This window comes from Mus musculus, chromosome 4 (genome assembly GCF_000001635.26).
Source record: "Mus musculus strain C57BL/6J chromosome 4, GRCm38.p6 C57BL/6J".
In the NCBI taxonomy this organism is placed as follows: Eukaryota; Metazoa; Chordata; class Mammalia; order Rodentia; family Muridae; genus Mus; species Mus musculus.
The window spans coordinates 142,030,082-142,052,568 of NC_000070.6; the positions used below are offsets into that span (position 1 = coordinate 142,030,082).

At 50.8% G+C, this 22,487-nt stretch overlaps 1 protein-coding gene across 6 annotated transcripts in view; it reads right to left on the reverse strand.

Annotated features, from left to right (window-relative positions):
* Positions 1–908: 908 nt before the first annotated feature.
* Positions 909–22,487, reverse strand: part of Tmem51 (transmembrane protein 51) — a 53,939-nt gene continuing 32,360 nt past the window's right edge. For 2 of the 6 annotated variants that reach the window (XM_006538713.4, XM_006538717.4), the window contains exons 2-3: positions 7,324–7,852; positions 909–2,013 (exon numbers count right to left, since the gene is read on the reverse strand). In XM_006538713.4, coding sequence (XP_006538776.1) covers positions 1,605–2,013; positions 7,324–7,664 — 750 coding nt within the window. In that variant the 5' untranslated portion in view covers positions 7,665–7,852 and the 3' untranslated portion in view covers positions 909–1,604. Of the gene's footprint in view, positions 2,014–7,323; positions 7,853–10,976; positions 11,214–17,586; positions 17,639–18,186; positions 18,490–22,487 lie in introns of those variants that run through there. The other 4 variants (XM_011250227.2, XM_006538714.3, XM_006538715.4 and 1 more) reach the window with 4 other exon arrangements.

Genomic DNA, 22,487 nt, shown 5'->3' on the forward strand with positions numbered 1-22,487 from the left:
GGGGCTAAGCCTGCAATAATTTGCTTTCTGGCTTCCTGAAGCTTTTCTTTTTCTTTTTCTTTTTCTTTTTTTCCTTTTGGTTTTTCGAGACAGGGTTTCTCTGTATAGCCCTGGCTGCCCTGGAACTCACTCTGTAGACCAGGCTGGCCTTGAACTCAGAAATCCGCCTGCCTCTGCCTCCCGAGTGCTGGGATTAAAGGCGCGTGCCACCACACCCGGCTTTCCTGGAGCTTATTAATGTGAGACTTTCAGAGCCCAGAACACAAGGAGTGAGCGGGACTCCCAGCAGGCCACTCCATACAGAAATCCTTTGGACTCAAGGTCTCTGTCCTCGGCTTTCCTCCAGGGCCAAGACCTGGATACAGAGGTCTCTGTCCCCTTCCTTAATAGTCTGTGGTCACTGGGGTATTTCATAGTGTATGTACTGCACAGTAGACACTGTCCCTTTCCAAAGGTGACATATTTCTCTCCAGTCAGTTCTGGGGGTAGGTGACAGGCTGAGCTCCTTTTTGGGCTGCTTGAGCCTGGGAGTGGGGCACTGCTCTAAGTTTGCAGCGCCTTCTATGTAGCCTGTGGGCTGACGAGGGCAGCCTCAAGTCTCCTTCCAAGTGGTCAATGTTCTTTTACCAAGTTTCTTGCCAGAGAGCGAAAGTAAGAACTCGGATTCTGGACCCAGAGGGTCTGAGCTTAGAGCTACTTGTTAGTGGTGCAATACGGAGTGCTTCAGCTAACCCAAACCTGTGAGCAAGCCCACAGAGTTACAAGGGAACCAGGCTTGGGTACAGGTGACATGGGGTAACACAGGTGGTACTTAGAACATAGTCCCACCCCCATCCTGTGAATTAGGTGCCCTTGTTGACCAGCTGTTATTATTCATGTCCCTGCTAAAATGACTGAATGAGGTCAGGTGTGCTACATATAAAACACTTTATTATAAAATGCCCAACTGCATGGCGTTTGAGAAGGCATGGAGCAGCGACTTCCTCTCTTGCCTTTCGTTACCCACAGGAAACCAGTGTACCGAACCGGACAATCACCTTCTGTGTCGCACGCTGAAGGTCATCAGGCCTTAGACCTTCAAAGAACCAGCAGCACTTGGGGCCCCTAGGGACCTCCCCCACAGCTCACCCCCACACGGCCATCATTTTATTCACAAGACAATTCCAGGTCCTTTTGGCCAAGGCAGAACCACGTTCTCCACTGGTTCAAGGCTCCAGTGAAGAAAGCAAGCACAAAACACGGTTTCTTTTTGAAACGCAGCAACTGTGGTCGAAGCGAAAGGAGACGACCTCGGTCTAAACGAGTCACTAGGGATCGTGTCCCAGCTTAGGAGAGGGGTGTGTGGGCAATGATCCCAAGTGGGAGAGAAAGATGCCGGGGATGCCAAGGCCACACCCCTTGCTATGGTTCAGAGCATCATAAACTCCCAGCATCCTTCTGATGCCCCTACTCTGCGGGGCTCTGTGAACCGTTCTCTCCCTCTACCCACAATCCCCATCACAGTGGCTAAGTGTGCCTTGACCCCTCGACTGGGGCTGAAGTGGCTTTGGCGAAGTCTGTTGGTGTGGAGGGTGAGACAGGAGGGAGTGTAGTCAGAGAGTCCTTCAGTCGGGTGGCCGGGCATCGGGCGCCTTTGCCTGGACCTCATCGTACAGGGGCGGAGGAGTCAAAGGCTCGATAGAGGGAGGAGGAACGTTCTTGTCCGGTAGGGTGATCCTGAAGTCTTTGAGGTGAAGCTTTTCGGATTTAATCCTTCGAACTTTGAGTGGCTTCAGGCGTTTGGCCAGCTTGGAGTTTTGCCTGTCCGGAGCATGCCCTGGGCTGGTCTCTGTCTCCGCCCTGGTGCTGGTGGGGGTTGCCTCGTCCAGCCCCGTTAGCGACTCATAGGAGGGGAGAGAAATGCTCAGTCTTGGGTTCTGCTCCTGCCCCCTGGTTTCCGGGTAGCCCGTGTTCATCACTTCCTCGTAGCTCGGTACGTAGTACCGTGAGGAGACATCCTCCTCTTCCTCCTGGCTGCGGGATGATAAAGACAGAGTGTCAGTACACACTCAAGTCACTGGAAGTCCACAAAAAGTGGGTTCGGGTTGCATTTGAATATTAGGTTCACACATACCAACTCTGCAAACCATATGCAGGCTCTAGAATGAATCAGTAAGCATTTTAGCATAAGGGAACCAATAAAATATAGAAGAACCAATTTTCCATTGCCAACCGCACCATAAGTAAGGGCTTCCATTATGCCCATTTTACAGATGGGGAAACAAATACATCAAGGTTGTGATGGTTAATGAGATTGCCAACTTGACAGGATCTAGAAGCACCTAAGAGAGAAACCCTTGAGCCTGTCTATGAGGGGATTCCAGACTGGGTTAATTGAGGTGGAAAGACCCATTCTAAATGTGGGCGGCACCATCCCCTAGGCTGGGGATCTGAACTGAATAAGAGGAGACACTGAGCTGAGTGCCAGCATCCATCTCTGCTCCCACTACATACATATCTCCCCAGGGAGCTGTGCCATCAACTCTAAGCCCAAAGCAACCTTTCTTCCCTAAGTGGACTTTGTCAGATACTGAAAAACGAAATTAATACGAAGATCAAGCACCTCTGTCATTGAGGGGATGGAAGGGCAGAAGGTGAAGGCCTCGCAGAACTACTACTACACATAGTTCTTTGGGTGTGAACTTGGCTGCAATCCTTTCATACTTTATAACATACTGGGAGGAATATTTATCTCAACGCCAAGCCGGGTCCTTTGGCCAAAGGTGCGGTACCTAAAATATCTGTGGATGTTAAACAAGATGGGTGTCCCCAAGTAGAGAAGACACATCCAAGCGATCCAAGTAGAGAAGGAACATCCATCCAAGCGATAATGTTAACGTCTCCCTCACCTTGGCCTTTACTTCCTCCTCCTCTTCTTCTTTTTTAAAATTTTATTAATTACTATACATAAGTACACTGTAGCTGTCTTCAGACGCACCAGAAGAGGACGTTAGATCTCATTACGGATGGTTGTGAGCCACCATGTGGTTGCTGGGATTTGAACTCAGGACCTTTGAAGGAGCAGTCAGTGCTCTTACCCGCTGAGCCATCTCTCCAGCCCCCTGGCCTTTACTTCTTTTGTTTGTTTGTTTGTTTGTTTTTTGAGACAGGGTTTCTCTGTATAGCCCTGTAGACCAGGCTGGCCTCGAACTCAGAAATCTGCCTGCCTCTGCCTCCCGAGTGCTGGGATTAAAGGCATGCGCTACCACGCTTTTACTTCTTAATGGCCCTATTTTTAAGGAACTCACCTGTTCACACGGCAGCAGGGGTGGGAATTATGGGTAACTGATTCTCCTCTTTCCTGTTATTCCCCACGTTTTCTAGACTAAGTGTGTGTGCTGGTTAATTCTGCATGATGAACATGGAAGGGCAGAAGACCTTCCCAGAGGAGACCCTCAGCTGAATCCCAAAAGATGCTCTCCCCCCCACCCCCCCACCCCCCCCAGGTCTCAGGATCATCCTGACCATGGCAGGCCTCAACAGAACAAAGGTGTCTGGGAGGAGTTCTGCCCTTGTTCTGACTCACTGTGGGACTGGGCAGGCCAGTCTTCTCATGCCCTGGACCAGGTGTGGTCCCCGAGGGTTCCCTGGATCTCAGGTTCGCACCTTCAGGGAGTTTCCTTGGCTTCCATCTTGCAGACAGGGGAGGAGGAGACTCCCTGACATCCAAAAGACCATGGTCTAATTCCTCATACTAGGCTGCTCTCACTCTTTCGAAGACAAGGTTTCAAGTGGCCTAAGTTAGCTTTGAACTCCCTATGTTGTAGAGAATGACCTTGAAGACCTTGAACTTTGAGCCTCTTGCCTCTGCCTCCAGAGTCCTGGCATCACCTGGAGGTGTGCATCACCAGTGTATGTGGTGCTGGGATTGAACCCAGGATCTATGGCATGTTAGGTAAAGACTCTACCAACTGAGCCACATCCCCCGGATTCTCCTCTTCCTAATCATAGATACAGTCACGTGTTCTTTTATGCTATTATATTTGGCTCAATAGGGGACAGCACACAGGGTGCTGGTACATGGGCTATGTGACTTGGAGACACTGTAGATGTCTCAGTTCACATAAAGTCACCAAGCACACATGTCTCAGAATGTATTCCTGTCATACTGCAACAGGTAGCTGGCTCCGCTTCTTTGGACTAAGAGTAATATAGCAAATATTGTCTCTTTTTTTTTTCTTTTGGTGGTAGGGATGGGACCCAGGACCTCACCCAAGGAAGACCAGTGTGGTACATGCCTAGTCTGAATGTGTATTTTCATGGTCAGAAAATGAGACAAGGGTATGGTTTAATTCTAATGTTGGGAAGGAATAGGCAGGTGGATCTCTGTGAATTTGAGGCCATCTTGGTCTACATAGCAAGTTCCAGGCTAGTTGTGGCTACATAGTATCTATAGTATCTGAGAGAGGGGGGCAGGGAGAAGAAGAAGAAGAAGGAGGAGGAGGAGGAAGAGGAGGAGGAGGAGGAGGAGGAGGAGGAGGAGGAGAAAAGAGAAGGAGAGATGAAAAAGGAAAGAAAGAAAGAAAGGAAGGAAGGAAGGAAGGAAGGAAGGAAGGAAGGAAGGAAGGAAGAAAGGAAGAAAGAAAGGAAGGAAGGAAGGAAGGAAGAAAGAAAGAAAGATGAGACCAGTATTTCTGACATAAAGCACGCTCTCCCCTTCCTATATACTTCATCTAAAGGAAGAAAATACAAACTTTGCAAATCCCTCCATCTGTATTCCCTAAAACCAAACCAAACCAAAATCTTTCCACCCTGAGGCAATCATGCTGAGTACCGTGGCCCCTGACTGTCTGCCACTGTCCGTCTCTAGCCCACCCACGGTGTCTCACAGTCTGGGGCCTTCCTAAAGGCTATGCCAAGATCATGTCTCATTCTCAGTGTTGTGGGGTGGGTCCAAATTAAAGAACACTGGCCTTTGGTGGCTGGGGGAGTCATCTATCTATCTATCTATCTATCTATCTATCTATCTATCTATCTATCTATCTATCCATCCATCCGACTATCCATCCAACTATCCATCCATCCGTCCGTCTGCCTGTCTGTCTCTCTGTCTCTCTATCTATCTATCTATCTATCTATCTATCTATCTATCTATCTATCTATCTATCTATCATCTACCTACCTGTCATTTATTTGTGCATGTGCATTTGCCCAGGTTCTTGTGTCATGGTACACATATGGAGGTGAGAGGCAACCTTCATATGGGTTCCTGAGATCAAGGTTGTCAGACTTGGCAGCAGGCTCTTTTACCCACCGACTGGCCCCATAATGTCCGTGGCACGTCAACCTTGTAATTCTCTGATGCTAGAACCTGCCTGTCTTGGCTAATGTAGGTGAGAGAGGATCAAGTGTCTTTTTGTTTGTATCCCAGGACTAATGAGGTGGGACAGCTATGAAATAATTGTTTCTAACCTCTGTCTGTTTCCTGACCAGTGTGTTTACCTTTTGTGTTGATTCACAGAGTTTTTTTTTTATGATGGATGGGGGGGGGGTTCATCCTCATTGTCACCTTGAGATTAAGCATCACTTAGGAGACACATCTCTGGAATGTCTGTGAGGGTCTCTGGGAGTAGACGAAGGCCCAAGTCAATGTGCATTGTTTACATGAATTGGGCCATGTCAAGAATGCCAATGTCGATGGGTGGTGGTGCATGCCTTTAATCCCAGCACTTGTGAGGCAGAGGCAGGCAAATTTCTGAGTTTGAGACCAGCCTGGTCCACAGAGTGAGTTCCAGGACAGCCAGGGCTACACAGAGAAACCCTGTCTCGAAAAACCAAAAAAAAAAAGCCAATGTCCCAGACTCAGGGATGGCAAGGCCTTCTTCCTGGTCTAGGGTCGACCAGTAGGAGCAGAAAGTACTGGGTGCAGTTTCAGCCCCATGACTGCAGCCTAAGGCTACTCACCCACAGAGACCCCCTAATGTGGTGAGTTTCCTGACTGTTGCTGGTCCCTCTCCATTGGAGTGTGCATGACCCACTCAATCCCAGATTTCCTTGTGGTTGTCATGTGTTCATTCCCTGTGGCCCCATTGAGTCCAAAGCCAGGCAGGTGGAGGACAGGCGTGTTCTCAGAGAGGGTTAACGGAGTAGAATAGATCCACTCTGACTTAAATGTGGACAACATCATTTATGGGCTTGGTCTGAATGAAGCGGGAAAAGAAGACAGGGACCTGAACACCAGCATCCATCCCTCTCTGCTTCCTGAGTTCCCACATGATGTAACCAGCTGCTACCCCAGGCTCCTGTGGCCACGCCTCCCCATCCATAATGACCCCAGCCTCAAACTGAGAGACGGAATAAACCCTTCCATCCTTAAGCCGACTCTGCGTATTTGGTCAGAGCAATGAGAAGAACATCTAGGGTCAGATGCTGTGCTGACTGCCTATGCTTGTCCGCTTGACACACGCTAGAGCAGTGGGTCTCAACCTTCCTCATGCTGCGACCCCTTAATACAGCTCCCCATGTTTAATATGGTTCCCCAGCTATAAAATTATTCCCATAACTGTAATTTTGCTGCTGTTATGAATTGTAATATAAGTACTTTTGAAGATAGAGATTTGCAGAAGGGATGGAGATCCACTGATTTAGCGTCACTCGAGAGACAGGCCTCTGAGAACGCCTGCGTCTGGGTGTGCAGGGCGTGGTCTTGACTATGTCAGTGGAGGTGGGAACTGAATATGGGTGGCAGCACTTCATGACTGGATGAAAAGGAGGCACAGAGCCGAGTGCAGGGCTGTCTGTATACATTAACTCATCACTCTCTGTTCTTGACAGTGGGGGCTCTGCCTTCTTGACTCCCCCCAAAATGACAGACCCTGACCTGCAATTGTGAGCTAAATAAATCCTTTCTCCCCTAAGTTGCGTTTGTCAGAGTGCTTTCATCACAGCAATGAAATGAACCGTAAGGGAGACGCCAACTCTTATGATATATGCCTCTATCTACTATCTATCATTTAAATACATTCCTGATATTTTGGGCTAAGCGAAATTTTGTGCCTTGACCTTTTAAAATCAAAGTAGATACTTTGTATCTACAAAGTAGATAGCACCTGGGACAGAGAGACAAACAAGAAACCTAGAGCCCCATGACCCTCGGCCCCACCAGTTTCTGTGCTACATCTGATAATCCATCTTAGCCACGGGATTTGGGAAGCCTGCATCTAGTAAGCACAAGGGTATTTGTAAAAATGATATGAGGAGAGTGGAAATACAGACTCGTGGAGCAAAGTACTCTCTCCATGACTCTGTGTACAAGTATGGAGGGAGCGGCCACTTGGGTCTTACCTGTCTTCTTCTTGGGAGTGGGGCACGGTTCCTGCCTGCTGCTGAATTCGAGCCAGCTCCTCACTCTGCCGCATCCTCCTTTTGTCCCGGATGCTCAGGCAGATGGCTAGCAGCAGCAGCATCATGCCAGCCCCGACCAGCACGTACGCCACTGAAAACGTCTTGCTCTTGAGGATGCCACCACCTCCCTCTGTCTTGTTGCCCTGAGACGTTGGCTTATCCGCAGGGCTGAAACCAGGAACCAGGTTCCACATGGCCATGATGACCCCGAGGACCAGCATCCCCAGGCCGATGGCCGTCAGTGCGTAGTGTGAGCCGTTGGCTTTGGATTGGGCCATCATGACAGCGGAGCGGGGCAAGACCCGGCTCAAAGAGAGAAAATAAATCAGAAAGCAGTAGTGCCAATAGACACTGTGTCCATGCAGCAAAGAGACTCTCCTGTGTCACAGCGGAAAGTCATCCGTAGACTCTCAAGCGATGGCTCTCTTCAAATGCCAGGTATCCCGGGTGGATGGAGCAGACGAGAGATCTGAAGAGGAGAGGGAATGAGAGATTATCAGCTCTGTCTTGGGGAGATTCTCTGTGAAGGAGGTACCTACCAGGCAGGGCTGGGCCACCAGCCTCCACCCTGGCCTCACCTCTAATACATTCCAGATGTTCCAACCACCACCCCTGTGCCAGAAGGGAAAACCAGAGCTGTCCCTGCAGGAGGCCAGCAGTGAGGCCAGTGCTCAGAGCAGCTGCAACATGCTGTGAGGTTTAATGAAGTGTGGTCTGCTCTCAGCCCTCATGGGAGAGATGTGGAAGAGCAGAGCGAGAGATGGCATGCTTGGGCCAGGGTCAGTCACACCCCAGTCACCTGGGGTGGGGGAGGAGGTTCGGGGTGCAAGAGTTAACGATGAGTCCTATCCAGTTAGCCTGCTGGGCTCAGTATACTACCCTCGCTGGCTCCTGATTTATTGTCTTGGAGGGGGAAAAACTTCCCTTTTCTTAGAATGATGAGCGTGCCCTCCTTGGTCACGTGGTCTCACTACCTTGGTCTGCATATCCCCTCCAAGTACCCCTGCAGTTATCAGACCACCCTCTTTCTGGGTATTCGGGTATGCTCCACTAGCTACTTGGGCGGGCCTGTCTTCCAGTGGCCCCTTGCTTGTCTCAGCCCTCCACAGGGCAAACGTCTCAATTGAGTGTGTGTGTGTGCTCACGTCCAGTGACATGGACGGAGACCGTGAGGCAGCTCAGAAAGAAAAGCGTTGCCCTAGCCCTGTCTCCCCGACTTCGTAAAGGAGGCAGAAGTCTTCACACTCCTCATCTTCTGTGTCCAGGAGAACCCCAAACCAACCCAAACAACCAAATCACTTTTCCGGTGAAGCTGCTCAAAGACTCATGGGAGCTGGGATTCCAGAGCCCTCGGTGACTGAAGGAGCCTAGAGGCAAGGCATCGAGGCTGTAGTTTAGGATATATTTGGAGATCATGGAGGAGGAGATGGCAAGGCCCCAGTCTGCCCAGCTTTCAGTCAGAGGGTGGGCAGGCAACATTGCCGAGCAGGATCGCCCGGTTGACCTTAGATGGACAGGCCTTGTTTTCAATCCTGCATTCTTTCCAACCTTTCTGAAAGCCCAGCTGATCAGGGAGCCTGAAACATGATGCTGCGGAGATGTTTTCTCGTTAAACTTTCATCTGAAACGCTCCGCTTTGTTAAAAATCACTCTAAAAATATCTGGGACAACATCCTCTCTCAGCTTGAAGGCCTCGCCTTCCCTTTCTTCCACCCAGTAAGTGTTTCTGGTGCATCTGGCTACCTGCAGGTTGCACGGGAGACACTGCAGATGCCTGGGTGAAGGAAGGAAGGGGACGCGCAGGAAGCAGAGACAAAGAATGACAAGAAATGAGGGAATGCGTGCGAGCTCTGGAGCTAGGCATCGTGTATGTGTGTGTGTGTGTGTGTGTGTGTGTGTGTGTGTGTGTGTGTGTGTGTATTCTAGCTCAGGCTGGGGCTTCTGGAAGCTTCAAAGAAGGGAAGTTCCATTGGTATGAAAGGGTCACATGCAGAAGCCACAGTTGTGTGCATGGGCACAAGTGTATATGTATGTATGCATGGCTATGTACATACAGGTGCACATGCACGTGTGTGAATGCATGATCAGAGGTGTGTATGGGCACACATGACATGTTTACATGTGCAGATGGCATGTAGAAGCTATGTGTTCGCGGTATACAGAGCACAGACAGCTACAGCAGGACCAGGATGCCACCTTGTCATACATACAAGCTGCCTGATTTTTTTTTTTTTTTTGAGACAAGATCTCATGTAGCCCACATGGGCTTAGTACTTATTATATAGCCCAGGATGACCTTGAACTTCCGATCCTCCTGTCTCCACCTCCCAAGTGCTGGGATCACAGGCATATAGCACCACATGTGGTTTATGTGGGGCTGGGCTGGAACTCAGGGCCTCATGCACACTGGCCAAGCACTGAGCCATCTGAGAACACCTAGCAGGGTTCTTCAGAACCCATGGTCTCCAACCCATGAGCCCCTGGGTCTGGGAAAATCAGGTTCCCACTGGCCTGCTGTTTGTCTTCTATCTGGCTTGTTGACCGCTCGTGGATCTGTGGTATATTTAGCCTGGTTTGCTTTCCCTTGCTGAATATACACAGAAGCTAATTTTATGCTTAGACGATTTGGGCCACACAGCCTTCAGCATGCCCTTAACAAGTAGCAACCTAGAGTGGGGATAAGGCAGATAAGGCTATCTGGCTCTGACAAGCTGTTCTCTAGAGCCCAGAGCTGGACCTGCCCCTCACCGCTCACGTTGGAGACACTCTGGCGACGCAGGAGTGATGCTGTATCTTGTTTATGGTTTTTTTTTTCCCCTGAGACAGGGTTTCTCTGTATAGCCCTGGCTGTCCTGGAGCTCACTTTGTAGACCAGGCTAGCCTCGAACTCAGAAATCCGCCTGCTTCTGCCTCCCAAGTGCGGGAATTAAAGGCGTGTGCCACCACCCCCGGCTGTATCTTGGGTTTTAAAGTGCACCGTTAGCAGAGAGAAGAGGGGTCACCTCCCCGGGGCTACTGGGGAGGTTCTGGGCAGACTCCTGCACAGGTGCCATGCTCAAACCTTCAGTTACTGACCCACCAGTGAAAGCAAGCGATGGGGTTCTAAGGAAGCCGTGGACATGTTGATTCTGTGAGGTACTCATAGTGAGACATCTTTTGGGAGGCTGGGAGCATGAGGTAGGCCTCTATACAAAGGGGTAGTGCAAAAAAGTCAAAGAGAGCTGTGGAGACGGCTCATTCAATAAAGTGCCTGCTGTACATGCACGAGGACACGAGTTCAAATCCCCAGGACTCAGGTAAAAAGCCAGGCACAGCCATGAGTGTACCTGTAACTCTAGGATTGTAGAAGGTGGAGATGGTAGGATTGCTAGGGCTCCAGGTGTAGTAGCAGAGTCCCTCTCTCAAGGGCATAAAAGGGGGAGTGATAGATCAGGACTTATGACACCCTCCTCTGCCGTCACACCATATGCACAGATGGGCATGCCCAATGGCACACATGTGCACATACCACACAGACATACAGACACAGACACACTCACACAGACACACAGAGAAAGAGAAAGACAGAGACAGAGAGACAGAGAGTCAACTACCCTAGGCTGCAGAATGAAGACAGTCCACAGGTGACGCCCACAGGTGACGCTGGTCCCCAGCTCTTCCATGGCCTTCTCCATGCTAACCACAACACCACAGAAGAAAATAGAAACACATCCAGGTCACTGTCTGATGGACGGACGAGCACCCCAGCAAAACCATCAGGCATAAAGGTCACGCCCAAGAGGAAGATGATAGGCCAATCTGATGTGTCAGCCCAAATCACAACCTCTACTTGGTTTCCAGGTGACATTCCTCCCCACGGACGGAGGCTACCACCTCAGTCTGTGATGATCTCACTTTGGCTCTCCTTGGCCACTGGATCGGAGTCTCAATTTCCAGAAAGGCAGCTTTTGTCTGCCTGACTGCCGGCACACCATGGCGGTAATGCAAGAGGCCGTTAATAAGTATCTGTAGACTGGACAAATGAATACCTAGCAGGTTTAAATGTTGAACTCATATCTCCATCAAGGCGGTAACTCCAGGCCCAGGTGGACAGGGACAGGAAAGGATTCCTAAGGTCTAACTCAGCAATCATGGGGTATCTGCATCTTGTTCTCAGATGCCAATGAGAATGAATGTGTAGGTGATCCTATCACACTCCCTGGAAGGCCTGAGGTTGCAGTAGCCCAGCTCTCTGGTCCTCCCCAGGAGAGATCAGCCTCCCCCAGCTGGGGAGGGGAGGAAGTCTCTGCTCCAGTATCAGAGTGCTTCCTCTGCCTGGCTGAGGCCAGTGAGTCGCCGCCGCCACCGCTGCTCATTCTCAGCCGGACCCAGTTTCCATGGACTGTAACTTCAAGACCAGCAGTGAAAATGAAACCAGACAGTAAGGGCTGGGGACTGGCTCAGTGCTGGGGGCCCTGCCTCCCTGTTTCCCAGCTGTTCTCGACGACCCCCACTCAACGCTGCGACCCTTTAACACAGTTGCTTGTGTTGTGGTGACCCCCGACCATAAAATTACTTCGTTGCTACTTCACAAATGTAATCTTGCTACTGTCATGAGTCGTCACATAAATATCCGATATGCAGGATATCTGATACATCCAACGGGGTCATGCCGCACAGGTTGAGAGCCACTGCTATAACCCATTTCCCAGCGCTGTGACTTCAAAACAAAAAAACCCTGAAAACGGACTTCTCAGCTGCTGCAGGGCAGAGAGCCCGAGCTGGTCTCCTGAGCCCGGCTGGGCTGCTCTGCAGTTTAGGAACTGGGAGGTGAACTCACTGAGGCTTCCTGGTGCCTCCCTCAGCTTCACTGAGAAGAGGGCTTGCCGGACCAAGGTGAAGGCTTGCTGCACCTCAGAGGCTGCTGGCCACTGCCCCGGCATTACCCACTGCCTGTCCAGCTGCAAAATTGGGAGAGGGGTTTTGCTCTGGGGACACAGGCTGTGCTGCATTGACACCACTGAGGAATTCCAGTGGGACCTGCCAAGTCTAGCCCATAGTTGTTTTGACACCAAGGCCCATTGTCACCTGGTGGGGGGACAGGAAACCTCTGAGTTGCTGCTGCTCTTGGGGTCCTATTCATCAGGTGTAGTCTCTCCTCTCCCAGCCTGAAACCTGCTTGCTCAGGGGTGGAGCTTCCTGCTCATTCATTCTGCCACGCCCACTGCTAGAACCTGCGGAGCCACACACGTGCACCTTTCTACTGGACCAGAGATTATTCAGCGGGAATCGGGTCCCCTCCCCCTTCCTTTATAACTAGTGTCGCAACAATAAAATTTGAGCTTTGATCAGAATGAATTTGTCTTAGCTCCGTTTCTTCTTTCGCCCCGTCTAGATTCCTCTCTTACAGCTCGAGTAGCCTTCTCAGTCGAACCGTTGTTCATGTTGCGAGCTGCTGGCGGCCGCAACAATCAGGGAATTTTGGACCACCATCCCTGAGGACTGAGGGCCAAAGGTATCATGTGCCTATTTCAACAGCTCAGGAGATCTCTGTGGTTAGGCACCTGGGAAAACAGAAGAGAGAGGGCAGGAGGGCTTCGATGCCGGAGGGCAGCTAGGCAGGCACTACGAAGTCCAGGAGTCATCTGTGAGGAAGAGACAGGTGGCCTTAGAAACACCCATGGCACTGCCAGCTCTGTGCGAGTCAGGCACCCCTGGGCACTCACCCAGAAATCCCAGCCACCTGGAGGTGTGATGTATCCCACCACCCCAGAGTCTCTATCCTGGGTTACACAACTAGTAAAAAGTTGGGTCAAGATTCCCAATCAAATCTGGCCAACCCTGTGTCCCAAGCCAATGGCTCTCATAAGGCTGAGTCCCCGAGGCCACTCCCTGGGCTAGGCAGACAGGTTCTGCACTCTGTCATCGCACAAGCACAGAGACTGACAGGCGAATGAACGGCTTTTTGACTTGGAAGAGTTTGCTTTATGTCATTCCTGGACCCATTCTGTGTGATGCGGTGTAGGAGACGGACAGGCGTGTGACGTTTGTTCAGAGCCCATCTCAGAGACCAGAGAATGCCTAACTGGGGGGACAGCTCATTGTGAGTGACAGCAGGGTGCTTGCCTGGTATCGAGCACTTGGGAAGCTGAGCCACAAGGATCACTGTAAGTTCCAGACCAGCCTGGGCTATACTGTAAAACCCTGACCTCACCGTGTTCCCCCCAACTTCTCTGAACTATGAGTCCTTTCCCAATGACTTGCTTATAGACCATAGGCATCTCTAGGGACCCAATGGCCTCAAGGTTGCCATATTGGGTAACTATCTCCTAACACAAGAACCTTCAAAAAAAAAAAAAAAAAAACTCAGTCAAGAGATACCCAAACCATAGCAACTATTTGATAGCTTCTAGTTTGGTTTTATAAAGAAAGACATTCAGGTTCAGAGAGGCAAAGCAACTCTTCCAAAGTCACACAGCCAGTACAGGGCTGGGAGGTGAAGTATACTTCGTTCAACAACTTGTGATTTTTGGTTTTTTAACCCAGGTAGCACCTCTAGTGTCTTGAGATGTTGACGTTCCTGTGATGGAGTCTGAGTTAGGAGATGGGGCAGTCCAAGAGAGAAACAACCTGTGTGATCCATAGAACAGAAAAGCCGGCATCTCCCAGAATGCACCAGCCTTGCTGGGAAGAGAGGCAGCTCCTTGCCTAGGCTCCCTGCACACGGCGCTGGTGGACTTCATAAGCTGACATCACCAGGCCCCTCACTAATTCGCTTAAGCGTCTGTTAAGTTAAAGTCATCAAGTCTGACCTACAGTCCCCAGGATGCAGTCCCCAGGAGGCAGGCTCAGTAATGCATATCTCCCATGGGAGTTTGTCTCAAGCTTTTCTCTCAGCAAGTGGCTGATGTATATATAGCCCTATGGACCAGACTGGCACCGGGGACCCAGCACATAAGTGCTCAGAGCACTTTGTGTTCCCTGGTCAGCATTACACTGGTGGCCTGTCTTTCTCTAGGGGGAACAGAGTCCATGGGCACAGAGCAGCCACCAGATCTCCGCGCTGTCCACTCCCATCGGCCTCTCTAAGACGGGCTGCAGCTGTCCTGCCGCCCTGGCAAAGGTGGGAGAATGCCATGGCCAGGCTGGCTCTGAGCTCCTGCCCTGGCTGTGCTGAGCACCGCACGCTCTGTACAGCTGAGCCTGCTGCCCCGACTGTGAACCTAAAGGAAGTGTCGTCCCAAGGCTGCTCATTTACAGGGGAGGGGCACTCAGTACACAGAGGCTGTGAAGCTTGTCTGGGGCCTCCCCGCTGAAGAGCTGTAACCTTGTCCACTGGCCTCCTCTCGTGGGCTTTCCTCACTCCTGGGGGCAGAAGCCCAGACTTCCGCTCATGGGAAGAAACAGAACAGCCAGATCAGAGGCCTGCCTCCAAGGGCTCAGGCATCTTCTGGATATCTGGAGATGAGGCTGACATGTCCCCAAGAGCAGCAGTGACACTTTCAGAGGCATTGGCCAAGTCTGAGAAGGTGAAGGATGGGGACTGGGACTGGGAGGGAGGCTACAAGCCCTATTTAACTCTCTGTCCTGCTGACCTGGGGACTCCTGCTGAGAGCGTCTGCCCTGGGAGGTGACACACAGTAGCCCACAGAATGACCCTCCAAGATAACCATCGGATCTCTCCTCTTCCTCCTCTTCCTCTTCTTCCCCCTCCTCCTTTTTTATTTTTTAAAGATAAAGTCTTCCTTACACAGCCCAAACTGGCCTCCAACTCGCTCTGCAGCCAAGGATGACCTCGAGCTTCCTCCCTCTACCTACAGAGTGCTAGGGTTTCAGGCATGCAGCACCGTGCCCAGTTTATGCGGTGCTGGGGATCGAACCTGGAACTTCATGCACGTTAGGCAAGCATTCTACCAACTAAGCCACATCCCCAGCAATCCCCGCAACCTCAGACTGGAACCTTATGTGGCCAAAGCACTTTTCAGCTGTGATCGAGGCAAAGATCTGAGCAGGGCAGATTTCTCTGGGCAGGCCGGGTGAGTCCAAAAAAACACATGTTTTTTACATGACAGGGGTGAAGAGGTCATAGGAGGAAGTGGCAGCTAAGAGGGTGGTGGCACGTGGGGCAGGCACAGTGAGGGGTGCGGGAAGCTTCTAGAAGGACGAAAATGGAAGAAACTGGTTTTACTCCCAGCCTGAGGAAAGAGCCCGCCCAACTGGTTAACATCCGCAGACACTGACTTAGACGTCTGAACTCTGGGAACTCTGAGAATGTGTGCATACCTAGCACCTTTGGGGAATTTCTTCCTGCAGCCACAGGATGTAGTTATGGGCAACATTCCTACACCTGTCACCACATGGCCCTCCATTCCACGGCAATCGGCAGTCGGTAGTCGGTGTCACCAGGCACCATGCAGTGCTTTCCTCCAGATACACAACCCTCTTGCAGCCACTCCTTCTGGAGCCTGTGCATCAGGCCCAGCAAGTAACCCTCGCTCTGGGTTTGCACTTTAACTGGGGCTCTGCCATGACCCGGGCAAACGTGTGTGCTGACTCCCACCTGGGGCAAAGGCTTGAGGGAGGAAAGCTCTGGTACCTCATCCACAGACACTCTGCTTTCTCAGAACGGCACTTCCAGAGTCCCAGGTGCGAGCCTGGCAATGTGGCTCAGCTGGGACAGTGCTTACCCAGCATGCGCTAAGCCCTGGGTTCAAACCCCAGGTTCGTATAAACCAGGCATGGTGATTCGTGTCTGTAATTAGGTACCAGGGAGACCGAAGCAGAAGGATTAGAAACTCAAGGTCATTTCTCAACTGAGTAGTAAGTTCAAGGCTAGCCTGGGCTACCTGAGACCAAACAAGACAAAGGGCCCAACACATGAGGAAGTATGGCTCTAACCAAGGCACGTTGGGGAGGGCAGACTGAGAGACAGCCCTCTGTGGTTCTTGGCTATTTCTATCCATGAGGGCACACGGGGGAACATTTGTCTTTCAATATCTGGACTTTGTCTGTCTATCTATCTATCTATCTATCTATCTATCTATCTATCTATCTATCTATCTATCTATCTTAGTTCCTTGGTGGAGGCTGTTTGAAAACCTTAAACAAACAAACAAACAAACAAAAAATCGTTCTTGTGCAGGGTGGAACCTGTAAGAGCCTCCCGCAACTCTCTGCCTCTGGAGCCTTGTCTGCCTCTCTCCCTGGAGCAGTGGACCACAGCGAGTTCCCCCAGCGCAGGCTCTTCCTGCCCCACTGCCCACGTAGCCAGTTGGTGAGCCGGTTTCCTCTCTAACTGCTCATCTGAGAATCTGACTGGCTTATCAGGCACCACGTGGGTGTTTCATAGGTGTTCTTTATTATTTACAACCTATTATCATTAGTGTTTGAATATCACTATTTTGTTTTATTTATGCCCTCTATTATTTTTTTACTCATTATGCATGTACCTTTATCAACAAGTCGTTATTTCTCTAATATCATCACACTTTGAGTCACGATCATGTTCAAATTTCCCAAACCTCCTTGATGAATTTTCAAGAATAATTTCAAAGAAAAACTTGAAGCTCAGAGACACTCAGACACCTGCTCAAGGCCCCACAGTGAATGGCACAGATTTGAAGCCGATACCCCGCCTATTGAAGGCCTCCCAACACCCTTCACAGCTCCTTCCCAGAAGCCCTTGCCAGGTCAGGAGGGAAAATTCCTTTCTCCTTGAATTGTGTCCAGGTGTGAGTCACTGTGGCCCCCACAGCTCTGGTCCTTTCTGGCTGTGGTTTAAGTAACCAGTGTTGGGTTGTTTAATTATAAACCTGGTAGCAGGCTGAGGTGGGAGCCTGAAGGAGCTGGAGGAGTCATGGCCCGGACTAGTCTGCTTGGTCACCGTGGCCAGGTACACACACGGGGACTTCCCCAAAGCCAGGGTGCTGACTGGGTTGCTTTGTTTCAGGCCACTTTCCTTGGCCACCCCTCTATTGATTCTGTGTCCTCTGCTCCTGGTTTATTTTGTTTGTGACAGGGTCTCAAGGAGCCCAGGCTAGCCTCAAACTCGCCAAATAGCTGAAGATGACTGTGAATTCTCCATTCGCCTGCCTCTACCTCCCACGTACTGGGGATGATGGACAAGAGCCACCATGCCTGGCTTGGCCTCTCCTCTTTGTATAAGGACACCAGTTGCATTGAAAGGAGAAGGATAGCCATATGATTCTGTATCAGCTCACTCACCATTTTAAAGGTCCTGTCTCCAAACACAGTTCCATTCTGAGGTCCTGGAGGGCTTCAACACACAAATCCAGTCAGCTAGAACCCAACCCTGCAGGGGTCTGCTCCCCTTGACTACTGATCCCTCTCTCCCATCAGCTGACAACTTCCAAGGCCAAAGCCTTTCCCACCTCACCTCCTGTCTCTTCCCGCCGCCCTGGAAGGGTACCTTCTACAGCCGCCCACTTTTACAGAGAATGAAATCCCCAGCTCTGTCTCCAGATGAGCAACTGGTTTGAACAGTAAATACCAAGCCGCAGACCTGCAGGGGAGACAGTACCGGTAACCTCTCCTAGGCTCTGGAAGGAAGACCCATGCCCCAGGCTCCTGTGACCACTTGGCTTTGTGATCTCTGTAGCATACCTCCTAGCACAAGGCTGCCTTGTCTCCTCAGGTGCCCAGCAGAACTCCTGAGCTGGAAAGTAGTATCAGAGGGGTGCAGAGGCGATACTGGCTGCCTGCCCCTCCTCAGCCTGAAGGACCCAGCAGGACCCAAGAGGACTGTACAGCCCAGCTCGCTTTGATGGAAGCAGGGGAGCTGGCTAATATTATCCCCTTTCCTACCTGAGTTGGAGGGGGGCTGGAGAAGAGATGTGATGTTGTTCGCTGGCTGGGATTCTCCTGTGGAGAGTGAGTGAGGCCATTCCTGAAGTCTACTCTTCCCTTCTTCCATGGTAAGAAAACTGACACTCAACTCCCCAGGGTTCTCGGAACCCAGACAGCATTACTCAGCCTCCCCAGCGAGCTGCTTCATCTGACTGAGTTCTGGCCAATGAGTTCCAAGCAGCAGAGGGCTGGGGGCGCCCACTCAGGAAGCGTTCTTCAATGGAAAGGATCTCTCTCCTCCTTCCTCCTGGTTGTACTATGGATGTGACAGCTGGGGCTCAGGCTTGGCAGGGGTAATGAATGACTGAGCGAGAAGATAAGGAGAGGCGTGGCTCCTGATGGCCACAGAGCTGCCATTTCAACCCCAGACACCTGACCCGGTGGCCTCTATTTCCACGAAAAGGGAAGCATGTCTTAAAAATCTTGTTCAATCTTTTTTTCCCTCCTTAGGAGTTGCTCAATTTACCTCCACCTGATATACATGATATTAATAAAGATATATGTCATTATATATCATATATATGATAATATAGTACTGTTATCATTAATGAGGATTTTTCTACATCAAAGACATGAAGAGATTGACCCACATGAGTTTATTTGATCATCATAAGAGCCATGTGGAATTGTCCCCCTTTGTAGGGTCTTTCTCTAAACAAACTCTGAAGGTGGCCTCGATATCCCTGCCACCCGGTACTCATGTTGGTTGGGTTCTCGCTTCTGATTTTATGTTATTCCGTATTGTGTGGGTGTTTTGCCTGCAGACATGTCTGGGCACCACCTGTGTGCCTGCCACCTGAGGAGGTCAGAGGAGGGCGTTGGATGTTTCAGAATGGGAGTTACAGGCAGCTGTGAACCACGACGTGGTGTTCCGAATGAAACCCAGGTCTTCAGTAAGGGTAGCCAATGCTGTTAATCACTGAGCCATCTCTCCAGCCCCTGGTGTTCTTGGTTTTGCTCTTGAGTGTAGGCGGGTCACACAGCTTGCTTCTGGTCAGTTAAGATATGGCCGAGGGGATGAGATAAAGGAGATTGTGTGGGTGGTGTTATGAGCAAAGGGACGGTCTGCTGCTCAATGCCTCTGCTTCAATGAAGCAGGTGGGCCATTTGGAGAAGAAATTCACTTAGCAAGGGATCAGAGGAAGAAGGCCCCAAAGACCACAGCCTTCATCCTACACCTATGTCTGAGGGTAGGGGCGGGGTCAATCCCTACACCCCAGTGAGCCTGGAAGTGGATCTCTTCCCAAGTTTCACTGTCAGATGAGCAGACAACCTTGGTCTCCAGGACTCCAGTCACAGAATGGCCGAGGATGGACCGGGTCATGCATGCCTGGCCTTAAACCCCTCAGACGAAGATAAAATATTAAATGTTAGCTAATCAGCCTGAGGCATGTGCTCGCCTGCGGAAGTGCTGAGGGGCCCCCATGGACTGGGTAATTAATGACTGGGCGTGGGCTGTGTAAGGGCTGGGGAGACCAGCAAACTGGAGTGAGGTGGGCCAAAGGGATTGATCATGTAGGAACTGAGGCTGGGGGTGGCTGGGAACAGAAGCCAGAGGGGAAGGCAGGTGGTTTTCTAGCCCCACAGGTGGTGGCCTCAGGGAAGTGAAGGACCAAGGCAGTAACTGCCATCAACAACAACTTGGTTTTGGGCTTACCACCAGGTATTCCCTGTGTCTCTTAAAGCTTTGGTTTCCTCATCTTTAAATTGATAATAACAATGCGTTCCAGGGCTGGAGAGACGGCTTGACAGTTAAAACAGGTACCACTCTACCAGAAGACCGAGGTTGGGTTTCCAGCACCCACATTAGGAAGTTCACAAACACCTGCATAGCGCCATCTTTAGGAGATGATGCCCCCTTCTGGCCTCTGAGAGGAATGCACACACATCCAGACCCAGACATACATGCACACACAGAGACAGAGACACACAGAGACAAACACAGATACCCACATACACGTGCACACACACATAGAGACAGAGACAGACAGACAGACAGACAGACAGACACACACACACACACACACACACACACACACACACACACCCCACAAATAAAATAAAGCCTTCCAGGAGCAAGGAGGCAGGCAGCTCTCTAGAGCCTCCCTTCTAAATCTGGGGATTGAATCAACCATAAATAAAGAGTATTTCAGGGGCTGGTGAGAGGAGTGTCTGAGCAGGGCCTGGTGATGCAGGCCTGTAATCAGAGGTACTGGGTGAGGCTGAGGCAGGCAAATCCAAAGATAACCCTTGTTTACAGAGTGAGTTCAAAGCCAGCCTGTGTACCTTAGTGAGTCCTATCTCAAAATAAAAAAGTAAAAAGAGGGCTGAGGATGTAGCTCAGTGTTAGGTAATGTGCTTGCCCAGGACTGACAAGGCTCCAAGTTCATCCCCAGGGCTGCCCAGAGTTGGGGGGGTAGTGTGGTACTGCACCTGTGCAGTGGGCTTTTCCTCGTTCTCGTTCCCTGAACAGATGTTTCAGGCTCAGTGCAAACAAGACGGGGAACGGGGGCATCCCTGGTTTTGGATCTATTACTAGTCTCCTGTGCACTCTATGGATGGATGGTGGTATACAGAAATTGTGTCCTCTGACCTCCCTTCCAAATTTTACCATGACAACCACAGTGGCCTTGGCCAATGACTATGGTGTAAACCTTCCCGTTGTAGCCAGCTTGAGCCAGCACAAGGTCCCCTGAGCACAGGGTAGGCAGGAGCATGCACAATGGTGCTCTGAGAACTCTATCCCTGCTATTCAGTCCCTGATGAACTCAAGTGGGGAGGGTCCTGTTCGTCTTGACATGGCTACTATGTTTCAAGGCTCTGATGTTCCCTCCAGAATTAATAGGCAGCTTCTCTTAGGAGAAGTGCCTCAGCAGTGTCCCGGGTCTCTCCTGCAAGCCACACCTCCCAGAAGGCCTTGGGAACAGAGAGGAGGCTCAACACAGGAGTAGCCCCCAGCTGGGAGCCAGGAGAGGAAGGGTATTGTGGTGACACCCAGCAGGGTCTCCAGGGGCCAGGTGGGATGCTCTGCATCAGGGACAGTCCTGGCTGTCCTCACAGTGAAAACAGGATGATCATAGAATTCTCTCAACTCCCTGCCACTGAGAAGGTCTGATGTGCCCTGTGGCTGCCAGGATAGACATCCAGTAACATAGCGGCTTAAAGCAAAGCTAGTCTATTTTTCCAGAAGTTCCAGAATCCTACATGAGAAGCAGGGCTACCATTCCATGGAAACCCACTGTCTAGCCTTTCATGGCTTCCCGATGTCACCAGCATCCCCTGACTTCAGCTCTATCTATCTTGCAAACATGCTCCTTGGCACCCTGGCCCTCCCTGCTTGACTCTCTCTTCAGACTCAGGGACTGCTGAAGCCAACTAGATGAGCCACAGGTACCTTTTTCCCTTCGAGATCTATGATGCAGTCACATACGCAAGGACCCCATCACAACGCAGGCTTGTCTAGCCATGGCCCGAAAGCTTCACTCTCCCCTGGGCAGCTATGAATGTAGTCCAACACAGAACTGTAAACTTACTTTAAGCACAATGTGAAGACACTTTTATTTGTTTTGTTTTGTTTTGTTTTGTTTTGTTTTTTGAGACAGGGTTTCTCTGTGTAGCCCTGGCTGTCCTGGAACTCACTCTGTAGACCAGGTTGGTCTCAACTCAGAAGTTCACCTGCCTCTGCCTCCCAAGTGCTGGGATTAAAGGCGTGCGCCACCACCGCCCGGCTGGACTTTTCCCTTTTTTAAAAACTCAACTACACAGGTCTCAAGAGTGAACTTTGAAGACGAATCACCATGTCACCAGCCTGAAGGTTAACAGAGATGCGATTCTGGGAAGATGGTGTAGCCTTCCAGGGAGAGTTAAGGGTGTAATTTAGCCAGCCCAAATGGCCACAGGTACTCCATGATTGGCTGTCTTCCAGTTAAATGTCATTAGGCTGATTTCTATAGTAGTTGGGACTCCTGGTATGCCACACGCATGTAGTGAGCTTCAGGTTACACATAAAGGGTCATACACTTTACTGGGGAGGGGGCTTTTGTTCCTACGGGGAGCGTCTTCAAAATCTTCGGAATAGCTAACATGCACTGATGCTATCACTAGCCCCAGGTGATCACCTTCATCCTTGCGATTAAACGAACACACTGTGGCCATTACCCCCCCACCACGGGGCGGCGGGGGGGGGGGGCGGTGGACTCTGAGGCCCCACGAGCTATCTCACTCTGCCCAAAGAAACTTGCTAATCAGTAACAGAGCTC